Source organism: Rhinopithecus roxellana, chromosome 8, assembly GCF_007565055.1.
Source record: "Rhinopithecus roxellana isolate Shanxi Qingling chromosome 8, ASM756505v1, whole genome shotgun sequence".
Classification (NCBI taxonomy): domain Eukaryota; kingdom Metazoa; phylum Chordata; class Mammalia; order Primates; family Cercopithecidae; genus Rhinopithecus; species Rhinopithecus roxellana.
The window spans coordinates 15,823,461-15,840,743 of record NC_044556.1 but is presented as its reverse complement, the minus strand read 5'-3'; the positions used below and the strand labels follow the sequence as shown (position 1 = coordinate 15,840,743).

The 17,283-nt window shown below is 56.5% G+C and overlaps 2 protein-coding genes across 9 annotated transcripts in view; one reads left to right on the top strand and one right to left on the bottom strand.

Moving 5' to 3' along the window:
* Positions 1-2,050: 2,050 nt before the first annotated feature.
* TMED1 (transmembrane p24 trafficking protein 1) lies at positions 2,051-5,886 on the top strand. Its single transcript, XM_010373747.2, has 4 exons — positions 2,051-2,347; positions 3,004-3,101; positions 3,238-3,421; positions 5,113-5,886. Exons 1-4 carry the CDS (start codon positions 2,165-2,167, stop codon positions 5,329-5,331), a joined length of 684 nt encoding a protein of 227 aa, XP_010372049.1. The 5' UTR covers positions 2,051-2,164; the 3' UTR covers positions 5,332-5,886.
* Positions 5,696-17,283, bottom strand: part of DNM2 (dynamin 2) — a 109,669-nt gene continuing 98,081 nt past the window's right edge. For 4 of the 8 annotated variants that reach the window (XM_010373739.2, XM_010373743.2, XM_010373740.2 and 1 more), the window contains 6 exons: positions 14,946-15,055; positions 11,429-11,540; positions 10,102-10,266; positions 9,059-9,291; positions 7,932-8,183; positions 6,428-7,351 (listed from right to left, as the gene is read on the bottom strand). In XM_010373739.2, the coding sequence (XP_010372041.1) occupies positions 7,282-7,351; positions 7,932-8,183; positions 9,059-9,291; positions 10,102-10,266; positions 11,429-11,540; positions 14,946-15,055 (942 nt within the window). In that variant the 3' untranslated portion in view covers positions 6,428-7,281. Of the gene's footprint in view, positions 6,021-6,427; positions 7,352-7,931; positions 8,184-9,058; positions 9,292-10,101; positions 10,267-11,428; positions 11,541-14,945; positions 15,056-17,283 lie in introns of those variants that run through there. The other 4 variants (XM_010373741.2, XM_010373742.2, XM_010373745.2 and 1 more) reach the window with 2 other exon arrangements.

Here is a 17,283-nt window from a genome sequence, read left to right as displayed (position 1 = left end):
GGAATGCAGTGGTGTGATCTCGGCTCACTGCAAGCTCCGCCTCCCAGATTCACACCATTCTCCTGCCTCAGCCTCCCAAGTACCTGGGGCTACAGATGCCCGCCACCACGCCCAGCTAATTTTTTGTATTTTTGGTAGAGACGGGGTTTCATCGTGTCAACCAGGATGGTCTTGATCTCCTGACCTTGTGATCTGCCTGCCTCAGCCTCCCAAAGTGTTGAGATTACAGGCGTGAGCCACCACACCCAGCCTTAAAATGGTTAATTTTATGCAACGTGAATTTTACTGTATTTTTTAAATATCAATTTTAGTAATCCCAACAGTTTGGGAGGGTGAGGAGGCAGGTGGATGGCTTCAGTCCAAGAGTTTGAGACCAGCCCAGGCAACATAGGGATATCTGATTTCTACAAAAAATGAGGCATGTGGTGTACACCTGTAGTCCCAGCTACTCAGGAGGTTGAGCTGGGAGAATCGCTTGAGCCCAGGAGGTCGAGACTGCAGTAAGCCACGATGGCCTCACTACATTCTAGTCTGGGTAACAGAGCAAGACCCTGTCTTTTAAAAAAAGTCCGGCTCACGCCTGTAATCCCAGCACTTTGGGAGGCCAAGGTGGACGGATCACAGGGTCAGAAGACTGAGACCATCCTGGCTAACACGGTGAAACCCCGTCTCTACTAAAAATGCAAAAAATTAGCCAGGTGTGGTGACACGTGCCTGTAGTCTCAGCTACTCCAAAGACTGGGGCAGAATTGCTGGAACCCAGGAGGTGGAAGTTGTAGTGAGCCGAGATCACACCACTGCAGTCTAGTCTGGGCAACAGAGGGTGACTCCGTCTCAAAAAAAAAAAAAAAAAAAAAAAAAAAAGGATTCACCCATTCTCCACTATTATTTCAAATTGTCCAAGCAGTGAGTGTAAATGATAGAAAAACTTGTAGTGAAAAGGAATACCAAATTGACATTACAAAGGGCTACTTCCCCAAATTTTCCAAATGCAGTAAAGTGCTGACAATAGCCAGCTGTATTTGAGGGGTCTTTGTCATCACCTGCCAACCTTTTCCGGGTTTATCTTTGAAGACTAAACATTTCTGTGTACACAGTTTATGTTTAGATGGGAACCAAATAACAGATTTTTACTAAGGGTCTGTGATATGCCATGCACTGTGGAGGTAAGCACTCAACAAGCGTTTCACTTATCCTCAAGACAGCCCAGTAGGGTAGACCTATTATCCCCATTTTGCAGAGGAGGACACTGACGCTCAACAGAGGGACTGCCTCAAGTAATGGGTAGGGCAGGAGTTGAAATGTGGCTCCCAGTTCGACGCCACGTTCGACGCCTGAGGCAAAGTGGGAGAATCGCAAGGTGGCTCCCAGTCCCACACTCTCCTCACCTCTTCCTACCTGGGCTGTGGTTTTTCTGACTCGAGTCTACTGTAATGGCTCCGTTTACCTGCTGGCCCTTGAGGTGCATGGTGTGGCCACACCCCTCCAGTCTATAAGCCAGGAAAGTGCTAAATATGAACCAAGCCTCATCTCAATTCTCACAGCCGGCCTATAGGGTGGTCGTTCCATCACTCCCGACTTACGAGGAAACTGATACGCTGATGCTTCTAAGGCTCAAAAGGCGTCGAACCTGGAGGCACGCTTCCAGGGCAAGCAAAACACGACGCCACAGGTTATGCCCGCCCCGCCCCCAGCTGAGCCTTTTTATACGCGAGCCCTACGGGTCGCGTACAGGGCCACGCCTAGTCGCTATTTTTGGGTCCACTCCACCCCGTCGATCCCGCCAAAGGTTGTCTCGCGCGGCGCACTGTGGGAAAACCGCGGGGAGGTGCCTAAAGCGGACCCTGTCGCCTCTAACTTTAGTTGTCTTAGCTACTGCCTACAAAAGATGCGCCATTGTGGCACTTATTTTTGTAATTTTCCTCCACCAGCGGCCGAGACGAGAGCCGAAGCCTTTGAGAAAAATATTCCTAGACGGTTGTTTCCGGGCGCATCAGGCATTCATTCGGGCAGCCTGTCCCTCTGGAGGGGTCCTTCACTCCTGGCACCTCTGGTTACGGACAACGTACAGAAGCGACTGCCAATGAGCTCCGCCGAGTAGGACGGGGGCAGGGCTAGCGCTTAAAGGAGCCGCGACCCCTTTGCAGACCAGAGGGTGACCCGGATGATGGCGGCCGGCGCGGCCCTAGCCCTGGCCTTGTGGCTACTAATGCCACCCGTGGGGGTGGGAGGGGCGGGGCCTCCGCCAATCCAGGACGGTGAGTTCACGTTCCTGTTGCCGGCGGGGAGGAAGCAGTGTTTTTACCAGTCCGCGCCGGCCAACGCAAGCCTGGAGACCGAATACCAGGTAGAGGGTCGCGGGCTGGGCAGCCAGCGGAATTAGGGAGAGGGGGCGTGGCCAAGCGGCCGGGACTCGGCGCGCTTTAGGAAGAAGGGGGAGGAGTCCGTGCTTGGGAGCGCGGGGGCGGAGCTACCAAGAGATGGACAGATGGGGCAGGGACGGTGTGTGGGAGCGGAAGGGGAGGGAATAATAAGGCGGGGCTAGAGTGGGAGATCGAGTGGGCGGGGCCAACCGTAAGTATAGGAAGCCTCTGAGAGGACAGGACTCTCGCTGGTGGGCGTGGCAATAGTGCTGATAGGTCGACTACGGGGGCGTTGCCGACAGAGGCCTTTCTTGGGGGTTAGACTAAGGAAAAAGGCTGGGTCTATCCTCTTTCGGAGGCGGAGCCAAGTGGGGGCGTGGTCAGGTAAACTTCCATTAAGGACTTTTGATAGGTGCGTGGTCAGCTGAAAGTATGGACCCCAAGCTGTCATATCAATGAGGGTAGAGGCAAGGGGCGCAGCCATTGGGACAGGTGGGGGCGGGGACCGGTTGCGGGTGTGCGACCGTTCATGTAAGCCCTTGGTGGTCTGTATCGATCAGTGTTGGTTCAGCCGTAGCCCTCTTTGGTAGGCGCCCTTGGCCTACCGCTAGCCCTCCACCCACTCTTACCTGTCCCCCAGGTGATCGGAGGTGCTGGGCTGGACGTGGACTTCACGCTGGAGAGCCCTCAGGGCGTGCTGTTGGTCAGCGAGTCCCGCAAGGCTGATGGGGTACACACGTGAGTTCAGTCCTGATGCCTTCCTGGGTTCAGTTACAGCCCTGCCCCTCCCAGGCGGCCTCAGGTTACCGCCCTGACTGCCCCAGAGTCGGCTGGCCGGCCACCCTGGTTCATGTTTGTGTGTCTGTCTGCCCAGCGTGGAGCCAACGGAGGCCGGGGACTACAAGCTGTGCTTTGACAACTCCTTCAGCACCATCTCCGAGAAGCTGGTGTTCTTTGAATTGATCTTTGACAGCCTCCAGGATGACGAGGAGGTCGAGGGATGGGCAGAGGCCGTGGAGCCCGAGGAGATGCTGGATGTTAAAATGGAGGACATCAAGGTGTGTCCAGGGTGCACTGAAGCCACTCCTTCCAGATCTCTAGGATTCATCTGGGGCGCCCCCTTTGGGCTGACCTAGCCTCCCCTCCGAAGTGGTGCCCTCAACTGAATTATAGTAACAGTAGCAGCTCTTAAAATAAGTAGTTCATTTCAGGCCGGGCATGGTGGCTCACGCCTGTAATCTCAGCACTTTAGAAGGCTGAGGTGGGTGGATCACCTGAGGTCAGGAGTTCGAGACCAGCCTGGCCAACATGGTGAAATTCCGTCTCTATTAAAAATACAAAAATTAGCTGGGTGTGGTGGCGGGTGCCTGTAATCCCAGCTACTCAGGAGGCTGAGGCAGGAGAATTACTTGAACTCAGGAGGTGGAGATTGCAGTGAGTTGAGATCACGCCACTGCACTCCAGCCTGGGCAGTAAGAGCGAAACTCCATCTCAAAAAAAAAAAAAAGGTAGTTCATTTCTAGGTGTAAACCCTGGTGTAAAGGTTTAAGGAACTCATATCATAAATAACTTCATACCATAAAACTCTATAACCACTTTGTGAAGTAGACCCCATGCTCAAATCATCCCTATTTTACAGGTGGGAAAAGTGAGATACAAGATGGCTGAGCAACTCACGGCCACACAGACCAACTAGCAGAGTTGGTATTGAATCCACGCTGGTTTCAGCAACTATGCTCTTAACCACAAGCAAATATGTTCTGTACATTTATTAGTATTTTAATTAACTACTTATTTTCAAACAGATCTCTCTTGGTCACCCAGGCTGGATTGCAGTGGCACGATCTCAGCTTACTGCAACCTCTGCCTCCCAGGTTCAAGCAGTTCTCCTGTCTCAGCCTCTCGAGTAGCTGCACTATCACGCCTAATTTTTGTATTTTTAGTAGAGACAGGGTTTCACCATGTTGGCCAGACTGGTCTCAAACTCCTGACCTCAGGGGATCTGTCCACCTTGGCCTCCCAAAGTTCTGGGATTACAGGTGTGAGCTACGGCGAGGCAAGGTCTTGCTGTGTCACTCAGGCTGGAGTGCAGTGGTGTGATCACAGCCCATTGCAGCCTCAAACTCCTGGGCTCAAGCAATCCTGCCACCTCAGTGGGACTACAGGTGTGCACCACCACGCGTAATTTTTTGTTTTCTGTAGAGACGAGGTTTCACCATGCTGGCTATGGTGGTCTTGAACTCCTGGGTTTAAATGATCCTCCTGACTTGGTCTCTTAGTGTTTGCATTACACGTGTAATCTTGCCTCAGCCTCCTGAATAGCTGGGATTAGTTGCGCATCACCACCCCTGGCTAATTTTTTGTAGAGATGGGGTTTTGCTATGTAGCCCAGGCTGGTCTCAAACTCCTGGGCTCAAGCGATCCTCCCACCTCAACCTTCCAAAGTGCTGGGATTACAGGCATGAGCCACCATGCTCATCCTTGTGCATTTATTTAGGCATTAAATTTTCACAGCAGCTTGGAAGCTTATAGAAGAGGAAACAGGCTCAGATAGGTTAATTAAGTTGCTCATGGTCACACAGCCAGTGAGTGGCAGGGCGAGGATTTGAACTTAGCCTGAACAAGTCTGTGTTTGCAGCTGTACCTTCCTGGGCTAATACAGCCTCCCTCCATATCTCCCGGTTTTTTTGGTCTCTGGTTCCCGATGGGCAGGGGGAGGCCTGACCCTTCCCCTCCCTCTGCCCTGCAGGAGTCCATTGAGACCATGCGGACCCGGCTGGAGCGCAGCATCCAGATGCTGACGCTACTTCGGGCCTTCGAGGCACGTGACCGCAACCTGCAAGAGGGCAACTTGGAGCGGGTCAACTTCTGGTCAGCTGTCAACGTGGCGGTGCTGCTGCTGGTGGCCGTGCTGCAGGTCTGCACGCTCAAGCGCTTCTTCCAGGACAAGCGCCCGGTGCCCACGTAGCCCCTGCCATGGAAGGAAGTACAGGACGAAGGAGGGGCAGCGGGGTGTATGCATATGAGACTTGGGGGTCCCTCCCCAATTTTAGTTTCCTGCCAAAACGAGAGTGTGCAGTCGGGGCCTGTGGTCTGGCCCCGTGAGTCTCCTTCCGTCCTCAGTGGGCAGGGAACACCTCTGGCTTGCAGAAGGGACGGCTCAGCGGCTGCACCGACGGGCCTGGAAATCTCGCATGGTGGGCACTGCAGCATTGGAACGTGAGCCTCAGATTTCCTGGCCCCTGTACTGTAAATGTGCCTTAGCCTAAGCCTTCCATCCTGTGTTACCGTTGCCTGGTGCGGGGCAGGGCCTAACAAGGAAACCTGGGCCCTCCAAGCCAGGCTGAGGTCTGGTAACAGACTGCCAGGAAGGGGGCCTGGAAGACCACCTGCCTCGGCCCCTCTTCCTGCAGGGGCCTCACACAGGCATGAGGGATGGCCCGGCCAAAGTCTAGGCAGAAGCCTGGAACAAAGGCTGGTGTGGCCTGGGCATCGGAGTCAATAAATTATGGTCAGAAAATCACAGAGCCTGCTGATTGGGGCTCAGGGACACCAGCTAGGACAGACCAGCCCCGGAAGGGGGCAGCCAGACTGGCGGGAGGGGCCTCCCACGAAGCTCAGAAGAAAGGTCTTGCAGGAGCCGATGGAGGTGGTCGCCTGGCACAAGAGAAAAATCAGAAAGCAAAGTTTTAACTGAGTCCCAGTTGAGCCATGAGGCCTGGGCTTCCCCATGAGAGGGTGAGAGGAGCAGGGCCTGAGGGTAGGAAGTGGGTGGAGCATTGGGGTCCTGGCTTCACCAGGCAGCAGCCAGGCCTGTGCACGTGGCGGTGTGTGGGGCATCAGAAAACATCTGCTCCCACTCCTCATGTGCTAAGGAAAATAAAAGCTCTCCCCTGTATCCAGTGGCTTTCTCTGAAAGGCGACACCCAGGAAAGCAGAGCCCTCAAGGAGGTGTGAGGCGCTTCTGTTTGCAGGGACCTGGGCGTCCTTATGGGAGGCCTGATGGGGGAGGTGGCGCCCACGTCCCCAGTCCGAACACTAACACAAGAGGCCCACACAGCAGCCACCAGCAGCGTCTTCCCTTTATTTTAGTTTATTAATAGGATACAGAGTGCAGGCACTTACAGTGGTCAAACCGAGCGAGGAGTGGGTGAGGTCTGCTCAGAGAGAGGCCGCCCGGGGCCCACCCCATCAGGGAGGCATGGGTGGGAGCTGAGAGGCCCCCAAGGCCCCCCACCACCACCACCCACATAGCCCAAGCCCAGCCACCCTGGGGGACCCAGGAGGAGGAGGAGAGAGGAGTAGGGCAAGGCCGGCCCGAGCCAACGGCTCCGGGCCTAGCAAAGGCACCTCTGGCAGCCGAGGCTGGGCCGGGCTCAGGCTGCGTGGTTAATATGGCCAGGAAGGACTATGTACACCTCAGGCCTGGCAGCCGGGCACTCCTGAGCCCACTGGACCAGGCTTGCCACTGGGGAGCTCCTGCTAATGAGAAGTTGATATACCCCTGCACCCCAGCAAGGCCTGGGGACATAGGCGCCCTTGGTGCCCCCAATTCTAGGAGGCCTGCCCTACATGGGCCTTCCCATCCCGGGACGACCCCGGCAGAGTCCCCCCAGGCTGGACCCCTCATCCAAGATGGCGTCAAGGGTTCAGATTCCCCTCTGCCACCCTGAGACTCCATCCCCCAAAGTGCATCACCCCAGCGCCCCCTGCCTGGAGTTCCAGGGCCCCTTTGCGCAGTGCAGTGTCCAGCCAGGCATGGGGGCCGGCCTTGGACCGGGGCCAGCGTTAAGGAAGAGGCCAGGGCTGCCCACTGGGAGCCTGGTCCCGGCATAGGGGCGGCAGAGGGCCCCAGACCACCGAAGCTCCGGCGCCGCGGGTGCGTGAGGCCCCCCCAAGAGCACGCCCCCCTCGAGGCCTAGTCGAGCAGGGATGGCTCGGCTGGGCGGATAATGGTGGGCCGGCTGGGCGCAGCAGGGGGTCTTCTGCTGCAAAGAGAATAAAGACAGGTGGGGAGGGGGAGACGGCAGTGAGGCCGTGAGCAGGAGGCAGGCCTGGGTTGAGGACCCAGCCCCCACCCACACACCACCCCAGGGTGTTCACCAGACTGACCTCCGCAAGCCACCAAGGCGTTGGGGAGGAGTGCCAAACCCAGGCATCAACTCGCCTGCTGTTTGACCCTCGGTGGGGCCCCTGCCCTCCCTGGGCCTCAGCTTTCCCACTGGAGAAGTGGGGAGAATAAAGCCTGGCCCACGGGGTAGGCTGAGGCAGGCAGGGGTAGGAAGGAGAAGGAGGTAAACAGTGGAAGGAAGTGCCCAGCGTGAGGGTTCCCCAGCTGCCTGGTGACGCACCCCCATGGGCAGAGGGCAAGCTGGAAGCTATTCTGAGACACTGAATAAGCCTCTTGACCTATCTGGGCCTGTTTTCCCACGAGCCAAACAGGGATGAGGGCGATTCCTCTACTCCAGCAGTGGGGCACGTGGTGAGAGCTCACTTGGAGGAAGTAAGACAGGAGGAGAGACCCCAGGGCGCAGGCAGTTGGGTTGGAGGGCAGAGGGTCAGCCTTACCTGGGTACTCCTGGGGGGATCCCTGGGGGGATCCGAACTGGCCGAGATGGGATCTGAGGTGGGGCTGGGAAGAGGTCATTGTTGGCAAACACGCTCTGGGGTCCAGGCCGGGATGGGATTGGGGGCGCCGAGAAGGAGGCTGCTGCCCCCACGGGCACAGGAATCAGGGGGGGCCCTGGAGTGGGGCCCCGCACCGCTGGGGGCCGGCCGGGGGGGTGTATGCTGGACACCGGTCGGCGCTGTGGAGTGGGGCTGTGAGGAAGGAGAGGCTGTGAGCTACAGATACAGATGGCGTAGGAGCCCCCGCCATGCCACTGTGGCTGCCAGAACTTGAGGTGGGGGCTGGCTGGGGGGGACAGTGCAGGTGCAGTGGGATCCTCCCACTCCAACCTGAGCGCTAGACCCACCTTCCCTTCCCCTCGGCCCCCAAGGACTCCAATTGCCCTCTGACCTCATCCCCACGGCCCCCACATGGCCAGACACTTTGCACTCACAGGGCCCTCTGAGGCCTTGGGCCTGGGATCCACCCTTACAGACAAAGACACTTCCAGAGTCCTCCAGATCAAGCCCTAATGCCTCCAGGGGGCCGTGGAACCTGCAAGCCCTGTCCAGACACCCAGGTTCCCTCGTGGGCCTCAGCACCTGCTGCCTGCAGGCCTGGGTACGATGTCCTCCCACTAGGGAACGCCATGGCTCCCCAAGGGCTCTGCAGGGCGGCCCCCTCTGAGGTTCCCTGCCCGACGGCCTCAATGGACAACTCAGGGGCGGCGGCAGCTCTGGCCATGCCTTGCGTTTGCCCCTCCAGAGCCTCCCATCTGCCCTTCTCTGTGATTGAGGAGGCTCGTCTCTCTCCTGTGGCTGCTGCCCCTCCAGCCTCTTACCCCGGCTTCCATTTGGGCTGTGCTGACGGAAGGCACGAGCAGAGGGCAGGTCCTGCCCTAGAGCTGTGGGGCTGGCTGGCCCCCATACCCTTTCTCTCCCTCCTCCGGCCTCAGCAGGGCAGCAGCTCCCACAGTGCCCAGCCCTGGGTGCCACCCCTTCTCCTGCCCACCCTTGGGTTGTGTCCTGTTTCCTGCCAGGACCCTGCAGGCCGAATGCTTGAGGGTAGGGGAACCAGGCTTCTGGACCTGTGGCTGCTGGCGCTCTGGAGCCAGGTGTCGTCGACGGGCGGGGGTACGGGCGTGGACACTGTGCTGGTGCTGATGTCGCCGATGATGTTGAGCGCCTCCTTGAGGGCATGGTACATACGCAGCATGTCGTCCCGCCGCTGCGCCTGGTCGGCCGACTCCTCCATGAGGCTGCTCTGGTCCGCTGAGGAGTATAGGTAGGCCAGAAGCTCGTGGTGGATGAAGGCCTTCGTCTGTGGGCAGGGGTTGGGGAGAGTCAGGCTTGCACATCACCCCAACCCAGAACCCACAGTGATTGCTGGAAAAACATCTCCCACAGGGTGGGGCCACCCGCAGACTTTTTTGCAATTATCCTGCCTCAGCCTCCCGAGTAGCTGGGACCACAGGTGCGTGACACCATGCTTGGCTAATTTTTGTAATTTTTGTAGAGATGGGGTTTCACCATGTGGCCCAGGCTGATTATAAGATTCTTATTCAACTTATTTCTAGTATCTTGCCTCTTCTATTGATATCTTTTCTCCTGTTTTAGCTTATTTATTTATTTCCTTAACCTTGGCAGAATAATCCTGTTATATCTTTTTTTTTCTTTTCTTGAGACGGAGTCTCGCTCTGTCACCCAGGCTGGAGTGCAGTGGCGCAATCTCAGCTCACTGCAACCTCTGCCTCCCAGGTTCATGCCATTCTCCTGCCTCAGCCTCCCAAGTAGCTGGGACCACAGGCACCCGCCACCACGCCCAGCTAATTTTTTTTGTATTTTTAGTAGAGACGGGGTTTTACCATGTTAGCCAGGATGGTCTCGATCTCCTGACCTCACGATCCGCCCGCCTCAGCCTCCCAAAGTGCTGGAATTACAGGCGTGACCTACCGCGCCCGGCCTCATTTTTGTATTTTTAGTTGAGGTGGGGTTTCACCATTTTGGCCAGGCTGGTCTTGAACTCCTGACCTCAAGTGATCCGCCTGCCTTGGCCCCCCAAAGTGCTGGGATTACAGGCCTGAGCCACTGCACTCAGCTGCCTCCTTCTCATTTTCAGTTCTCCACTCACATTGTTGATCATGAGGTGCATGATGGTCTTTGGCATGAGGTCGCGGATGGACTTGTTGATAATGGCCACGTACGAGTCTACCAGGTTGCGAATGGTCTCCACCTGCCGCTCCAGTTGGGGGTCCATGGAGAAGGTGTTCTCCTGGGCTCCATCCTCGTTTTCTGCCTGCAAGCGGGAGGGGAGATGCTGAGGGGTGACTGTGGCCTGGGGCAAGTCCTGGTTCTCTGGAAACCATCTGCTCTATTGTCCGACCAATAACTGACCCCAGGCTGGCCCCTGACAGACCCACTGGTACCAGGTAGGCCTGCCTGCCCCGGGCCAGAACTGCCCAAACACTGGGGTGACGCTGGCTGATGCTGGGGTGGATCCCCTCACCTGGGCACTGGAACATCGTTTTTTGTTTTTTGGTTTTTTTTTTGACACGGTCTTGCTATGTCACCCAGGCTGCAGTGCAGTGGCACAAACACGGCTCACCGCAGCCTCAACCTCCCGGGTAGAGCTCAAGTGATCCTCCCACCTCAGCCCCCTGGAGTAGATGGGATTACAGGGGTGCACCACCACACCTGCGTATGTTTGTATTTTTTGGAGAGACAGGGTTTTGCAACATTGCCCAGGCTGTTCTCGAACTCCTGGGTTCAAAGGATCTGCCCGCATCACCTCCCAAAGTGTTGGGATTACAGGCGTGAGCCATCACACCCAAACTTAGGACATTTTATTTTATTTTTGAGATGGAGTCTTGCTCTGTCACCTGGGCTGGAGTGCAATAACATGATCTCAGCTCAATGCAACCTCCACCTCCCGGGTTTAAGCGATCTCCTGACTGAGCCTCCTGAGTAACTGGAATTACAGGCATGTGCCACCATGCCCGGCTACTTTTTGTAGTTTTAGTAGAGACGGGGTTTCACCATGTTGGCCAGGCTGGTCTTGAACTCCTGAGCTCAAATGATCTGCCCGCCTCAGCCTCCCAAAGTGCTGGGATTATAGGCGTGAACCATCCAGCGCGCCCGGCAAAACATTTTAATATTGGGACCAAGGGTGGCCATGTTCACGCCACCTCAGGATGGAGCGGAAAAGAGAGGAGAACAAAGAAGGCGGTACCCCATCCCCTGTGTGCCCTGGTCACTAGCTTCCGTGAGGGAACTTTCTGGGCCCTGATGACAAAGTATCTTCAAGTTCTCCTTTGCTTGCTCAAGTGGGCCACTGCTACATGATTTCAGAGACTCCTGGCTAACATGGCCTGAAAATGACCTGTCCTGGGGAAAGCCAGCCCTGCTTCCTCTCCCAGGTGGGGGCCGCTGGGCCGCCTCTGTGCAGGGCGGCTCCTCACCTGGTCCTTCTCAGGGTAGACGCCGGCTCGGAGGAACGAGGCCTTCCAGCTGTCCACGTCCTCCTGAGAGTCACAGGCCAGCTCTATCTGCCGCAGGTCCTTGTAGACGTTTCTGTGGGGGGAGGGAGAGGAGCAGGCTTGACCCTGCCATGGTCTGGCAGACCACTGAGAGGAGTGGGCTCTAAGGGGTCTTTCTGACTGATCAGGAACCCAAACCCAACCCAGGCTTCACCCGGTCATGCCGAGGGATCACTGTGAGTGATGCCTACACAGAAGAGCGCTGTGCACAAGCTCGGCAAGTGTCTGTGTTTCTTTATTTCTGTTGGATCAGCTGACTCTTCTCTTTTCCTGGGCCCCCAGAAGTAGGCATGTGACCCTTGACACCCACTGTAGCTGGGAAGCTCCCACTGGGGCATTTTCAAGAAAGCCCAGAGCAGCACTGTCCACCAGAAATTTATTATTATCATTATTATTATTATTTTTGAGACGGAGTTTCACTCTTGTTGCCCAGGCTGGAGTGCAATGGTGCGATCTTGGCACACCACAACCTCCACCTTTCAGGTTCAAGGGATTCTCCTGCCTCAGCCTCCCAAGTACCTGGGATTACAGGCATGCGCCACCACACCTGGCTAATTTTTGCATTTTTAGTAGAGACAGGGTTTCTTCACGTTGGTCAGGCTGGTCTCGAATTCCTGACCTCAGGTGATCCGCCTACCTCGGCCTCCCAAAGTGCTGGGATTACAGGCATGAGCCACCTCACCTGGCTGTGTGTTTTTTTAAAAAAAATTTTGGCCAGGAACAGGGGCTCATGCCTTTAATCCCAACACTGTGGGAGGCCGAGGCAGGAGGATCAACTGAGGTCAGAAGTTTGAGACCAGCCTGACCAACATGGTGAAACCCTGTCAATACTAAAATACAAAAAAATTAGCCGGGAGTGGTGGCGCACACCTGTAGTCCCAGCTACTCAGGAGGCTGAGGCAGAAGAATCACTTAAACCTGGGAGGTGGAGGTTGCAGTGAGCCGAGATTGTGCCACTGTCTCCAGCCTGGGCAACAGAGTGAGACTTTGTGTCAAAACAAAACAAAACAAAAAAGTTTTTGTAAAGGTTAGGCATGGTGGTTCACACCTGTAATTCCTGCACTTTGGGAGGCTGAGACGGGGGATTGCTTGAGCTCAGGAGTTGGAGACCAGCCTAAGCAACACAGAAAGATACCCATCTCTACAGAAAATACAAAAATTAGCTGGGCATGGTGGCATGCGCCTGTAGTCCCAGCTACTTGGGAGGCTGAAGTGGGAGGATCACTTAAGCATGGGAGGTGGAGGCTGCAATGAGCTGAGATCACGCCACTGCACTCTAGCCTGGGTGACAGAGCAAGATTCAATCTCCAAAAAAAAAAAAAAAAAAAAAAAAAAAAAAGAATCAGGGTCTCGAATCGAAGCTGGGAGATAAATGGAATGGATGCTAAACAATGCTTGCAGATGGTGGTCTATAGGCCAGGCCCCGTGCCACATGCCACGCATGTTTTCCTGTCCCACATCCAGGTGTGGTTGAGACAGCCAAGCTGCCCCCAAAGCCTTTAAGTGAGACTTGGGTTTGTGGTCAGCAAGTGGCTGCTCTGAACGACTTCTGGATGGGGTTGTGAGGGGAGAGGCATGCCCTTGTAGCTCCTCCTGTCTTCCTTTCTGCTGCTGCCTGGAACATCATCACAATGGCCGGAGCCTGGGCAGCCATTTTGGGCAAAGAAGTAGAAGTCAAGGTTTTGGGCCAGGCATGGTGGCTCATGCCTGTAATCCCAGCACTTTGGGAGGCCGAGGTGGGTGGATCACTTGAGGTCAGGAGTTTGAGACCAGCTTGACCAATATGGAGAAACTCTTGTCTCTACTAAAAATAAAAAATTAGCCAGGCGTGGTGGTGGATGGATGCCTGTAATCCCAGCTACTCGGGAGGCTGAGGCAGGAGAATCGCTTGAACCCAGGAGGCAGAGGTTGCGGTGAGCTGAGATCGCACCATTGCACTCCAGCCTGGGCAACAAGACCGAAACTCTGTTTCAAAAAAAAAAAAAAAGTCAGGATTTCGTGGCAGGACTGTCCTACCGCAGAGCTCGGGTTCTGCATACCAGGTGGAATCCTGAGGAACATGCAGGGCCTGGATCCCGATCCCTGTGGAGCTGCTCTGCTTTGCCTGGGATACTAAAGTCTGGACTCGATTTACATAGAAAACCATCAACCATCTATCTTCTTTTTGCAGCTATTACTCTGGGTTTCCTGAACCTACTCTTAAAAGATGTATCAGGTAATATCGTCACCCTCCCTGCAGAGGAGGCACATGGCTCAGGGACCTGGGACAGCTGCCAGGTGCCATACGGTGAGGGGCAAGCCTAGAAGAGCTATGAAGGTTTTCAGGGCCAGCTAGTGGACAAATGGGTCTCAGAGCTTCAGGCCAGCCAGAACAAAGCAGGAGGGAGGGAACCAGGAGACTCAGCTGGAGTTGGTGGGTGTAGCCTAGCAGTAGGCAAGGAAGTTCTGGGGCCAGCAGGGAGGACGTCAGTGCCTGCCTGCGGGTCTCAGGGTACCACCGGGCCTTTGCTGACAGCTAAGCCCTGACTCAGGTGGGCCCTGCTTCCTAGATGAGCGCGATTGTGTGAGTATGAGAAGAGCCCTCGTGCCAGCTGGGTCTCTTCCTGAGAGCAGTGTCTCTGCTAAAGTCTCCAGCCACTGCTTCATGGGACAGATGTACTGTCAGCTTCCTGGGGCCTCCCATTCTCCAGCTTCACTCTCCTGGGAGCTCATCTGGTTTCATCCCTTGAAATACCGTCTACGCAATGGTGACTGCCCAGTTCACATCCCAGACTGGAGCTCGTTCCTGGACATCACACTCCTCGATCTACCCAGGTGCCTGCCTGATGCGCCGTCTCCCTTGGCATGGACTAAACGGAGCTCTTGGCTGTCTCCAGGCCTACCCTGCCGCTGCCTTCCCCACCCCGGCCGATGGCAGCAGCCGGGCAGTGCAGGAGCTCAGGCCCAGGTACTCAGGGTCACCATCGGTGCCTTTCTCTCTCATATCCATGCCCACCAGGGCTCTGCCTGACTCCTCTATCCAGAATCTGCACCCTTCTTCCCTATGGGGTCTGGCCCCATCATCGCCCACTTGGACCCTTAAGGCAGTGGCCTTTGCCCTGGTTCCCTGTCTCCCACACTCTCATACTGTTTCCCTCTCAGCCACCAGAGGGCGCCTGTGAGCACCTAAGCCAGGTCCTGGTTACCCTGTGCTCAGAACTCCGTGGTTCCCAGCTGACTTGGACCCTGCCTTCATCCTTGTCTCTGCCCAGAGAGGTCACCTCTGACCCAGCACCAGAAGCATCCCTGGCATTTGCTGTTTCTCACCCCACTCCCTTTCTAGAAGGTCGGTCCCAAGGGCAGGGGCTGCTGACAGCCAGGTGCTCAGTGAAGGCTGTGGAGTGTGAATGAGGCCGTTGGTCTTCACCCCGAGCCCTCCCTGGGACCCTGGGGCCCTCACCTCTGCTCCGTGTTGAAGATGGCGAACACGTGCTTGTTGGACATGAAGCCCTTCTCCACGTCACGTATCTTGAGGTTGTCCAGAGGCAGCATGTACTTCTTCTCTTTCTCCTGAGGGTGGACGGAAAAGAGTCACCCTGAGCTGTCCCCGTGACAACTCAGGATGCCCCAGGCCAGAGCGTGCAGCGTGCGCCACCACCAGCACCAGGGACTTCTCAATGCTGGTCGCTGCTGTGGATGAGCCCATCTGCCAGCCCCTCCCCGTCCATCACTCTGCCCTCCATGATGCTCCCTGAGTATCCCAGGTGGGTTCCTACCCCAGGGCCTTTGGATGACCCAGGCCACTGCCTGATCCTGACACCTGCATGGCTCCCTCCTGCCCTAACTCCACCTGCACCTTCCCCACTTCCATCCTCCTTTCCCCTCACACAACACATCATGTATCCTGCGCTTGTTGACCTAGGTGCCTGACTACCTGTGCTTATTGACCTAGATGGCTGACTGCCACTGGACTGACTCAGTTTCTCCTGTTGAGTTCACTGCTGACATGTGGCTGACTGCATGTGCAACACAACCACCCTCGCCTTGCGTGGAGTGAGTGGAACTTTTATCTGGGCTCCATCTTTGAAACAAGCCTAGGAGTGAGTTACCTCTGTGATGCCATTTTACAGAGATGAAGACTGAGGCAGAGAGGAACAGGGCTGAGATTTCAACCTTGGCCACTTGAGGACATCTCAGGGCTGGATAGCTGATGCCTGGGCCAGGTGCTGCAGAAGTCTTAGTCCCTTTTTTATTATCATTATCATTATTTTAATAGAGATGGGGTCTGTGTTGCCCAGGCTGGTTTTAAACTCCTGGGTTCAAGCGAGCCTCTCAAAGTGCTGGGATTATAGGTGTGCGCCACCGCACCTGGCCCTATCACTTGCTTTCGAAGGTTGGCCCTGTTCAGGAAGCACCAATCAAGTGCCAGGCACGGCTGCCCAAAATGCTAGGGAGGCAGCTCAGAGGAGGTGGGCCCCTCAGCCAGGGGCAAGGGGCTGGCCAGTTACGGAGCTGGGGATGGCACCCTGGAGTCCCACGCTCACCCAGTGACATGTGTGCCCACCCGTCACAGCAGCAGCTCTTGGGGACCCATGCCATGCACTGCTTCGTCTCAGTTCACGGATCCCTCCCAGCTCAGAGAGGGAAGCTGGCTGCCTGAGACCACATAATGGGCAGTGCAACCCACAGCAGGACTTCAGAGGCCAGGTCCCTGTGAGCCAAAGCCCAGTCCTCTCCACAGGGCCCCTGGCCTTTCTTCTCCCTGGGCCATCTCTGGAAACTCCTCTCATGTCCCCTCACTGTGCTGCCCCAGCACAAAACCTAACTTGCCTGCCGCCTCCAAGTTGAAGAGCAGCCACGGTGACTGTGGAGAAGGTGGCTGGGGCTCCCTGGCAAGTGGGGGCCGGCTGGGAGTGTCAGGACTTTGCAAGAGGAGCCAGGATGAAGCAGTGGGCTTGGCACATGGGCTCAGTCTCAAGGCGTTAGGAGCTCAGCATGGTGGAGGTGATGCCAGCCCTGCCCTTTCCTGGCCGTGTGCCCTTAGGCAAGCCACTTCCACCATCCCCACATCTGCACCTCGGTTTCCTCATCTGTCCAAGGAGGACGGAGGAGCTCGGTGCCCGCTGCAGAGCTGGTGCCCATGAGCACCCGGGATTTTCTTTGGTTGCTCTTGTGAGTGGCTCCAGAATTAGCCTGCTAGGCTCTAGGCAAGGAAGAAGCAGGGCAGAGCATAGGAAGAGGGGCCCAGCGGCCATGGAGGGAGCAGAGCATAGGCAGAGGGCCCTAGCAGCCATGGAGGGAGCAGAGCATAGGCAGAGGGGCCTAGCAGCCGTGGAGGCAGCAGAGCATAGGCAGAGGGGCCTAGCAGCCGTGGAGGGAGCAGAGCATAGGAAGAGAGGCCCAGTGGCCATGGAGGGAGCAGAGCATAGGAAGAGGGGCCCAGTGGCCGTGGAGGGAGCAGAGCGTAGAAGAGCGGCCCGGTAGCCGTGGAGGGAGGGACGCCGCTGCAGACCCCAGAGAGGGAGGGTGTTGAAGAAAGTCCGTACCCCCCATCCCAGGCAAGGCTGGGTAACACAGGGCCTGAGTCCCTCCTGCCTCTCGGGGAAGAGTTTTGGGGGCTTTAGAAGGGGCCAGGGGAGGGGGCTCTGCAGAAGCCCTGCCCCCCACCCGGACGTTTGCCCAAGGGCCTTTGCTGCCCTGACCCTATCGTGTCATGCGGCCGGAAGCTTCCGGCCAGTGGGGCCAAGTAACTGAGTCACAGGCCATTCCAGCTAACGCCACATCTGGAACTGTTTACA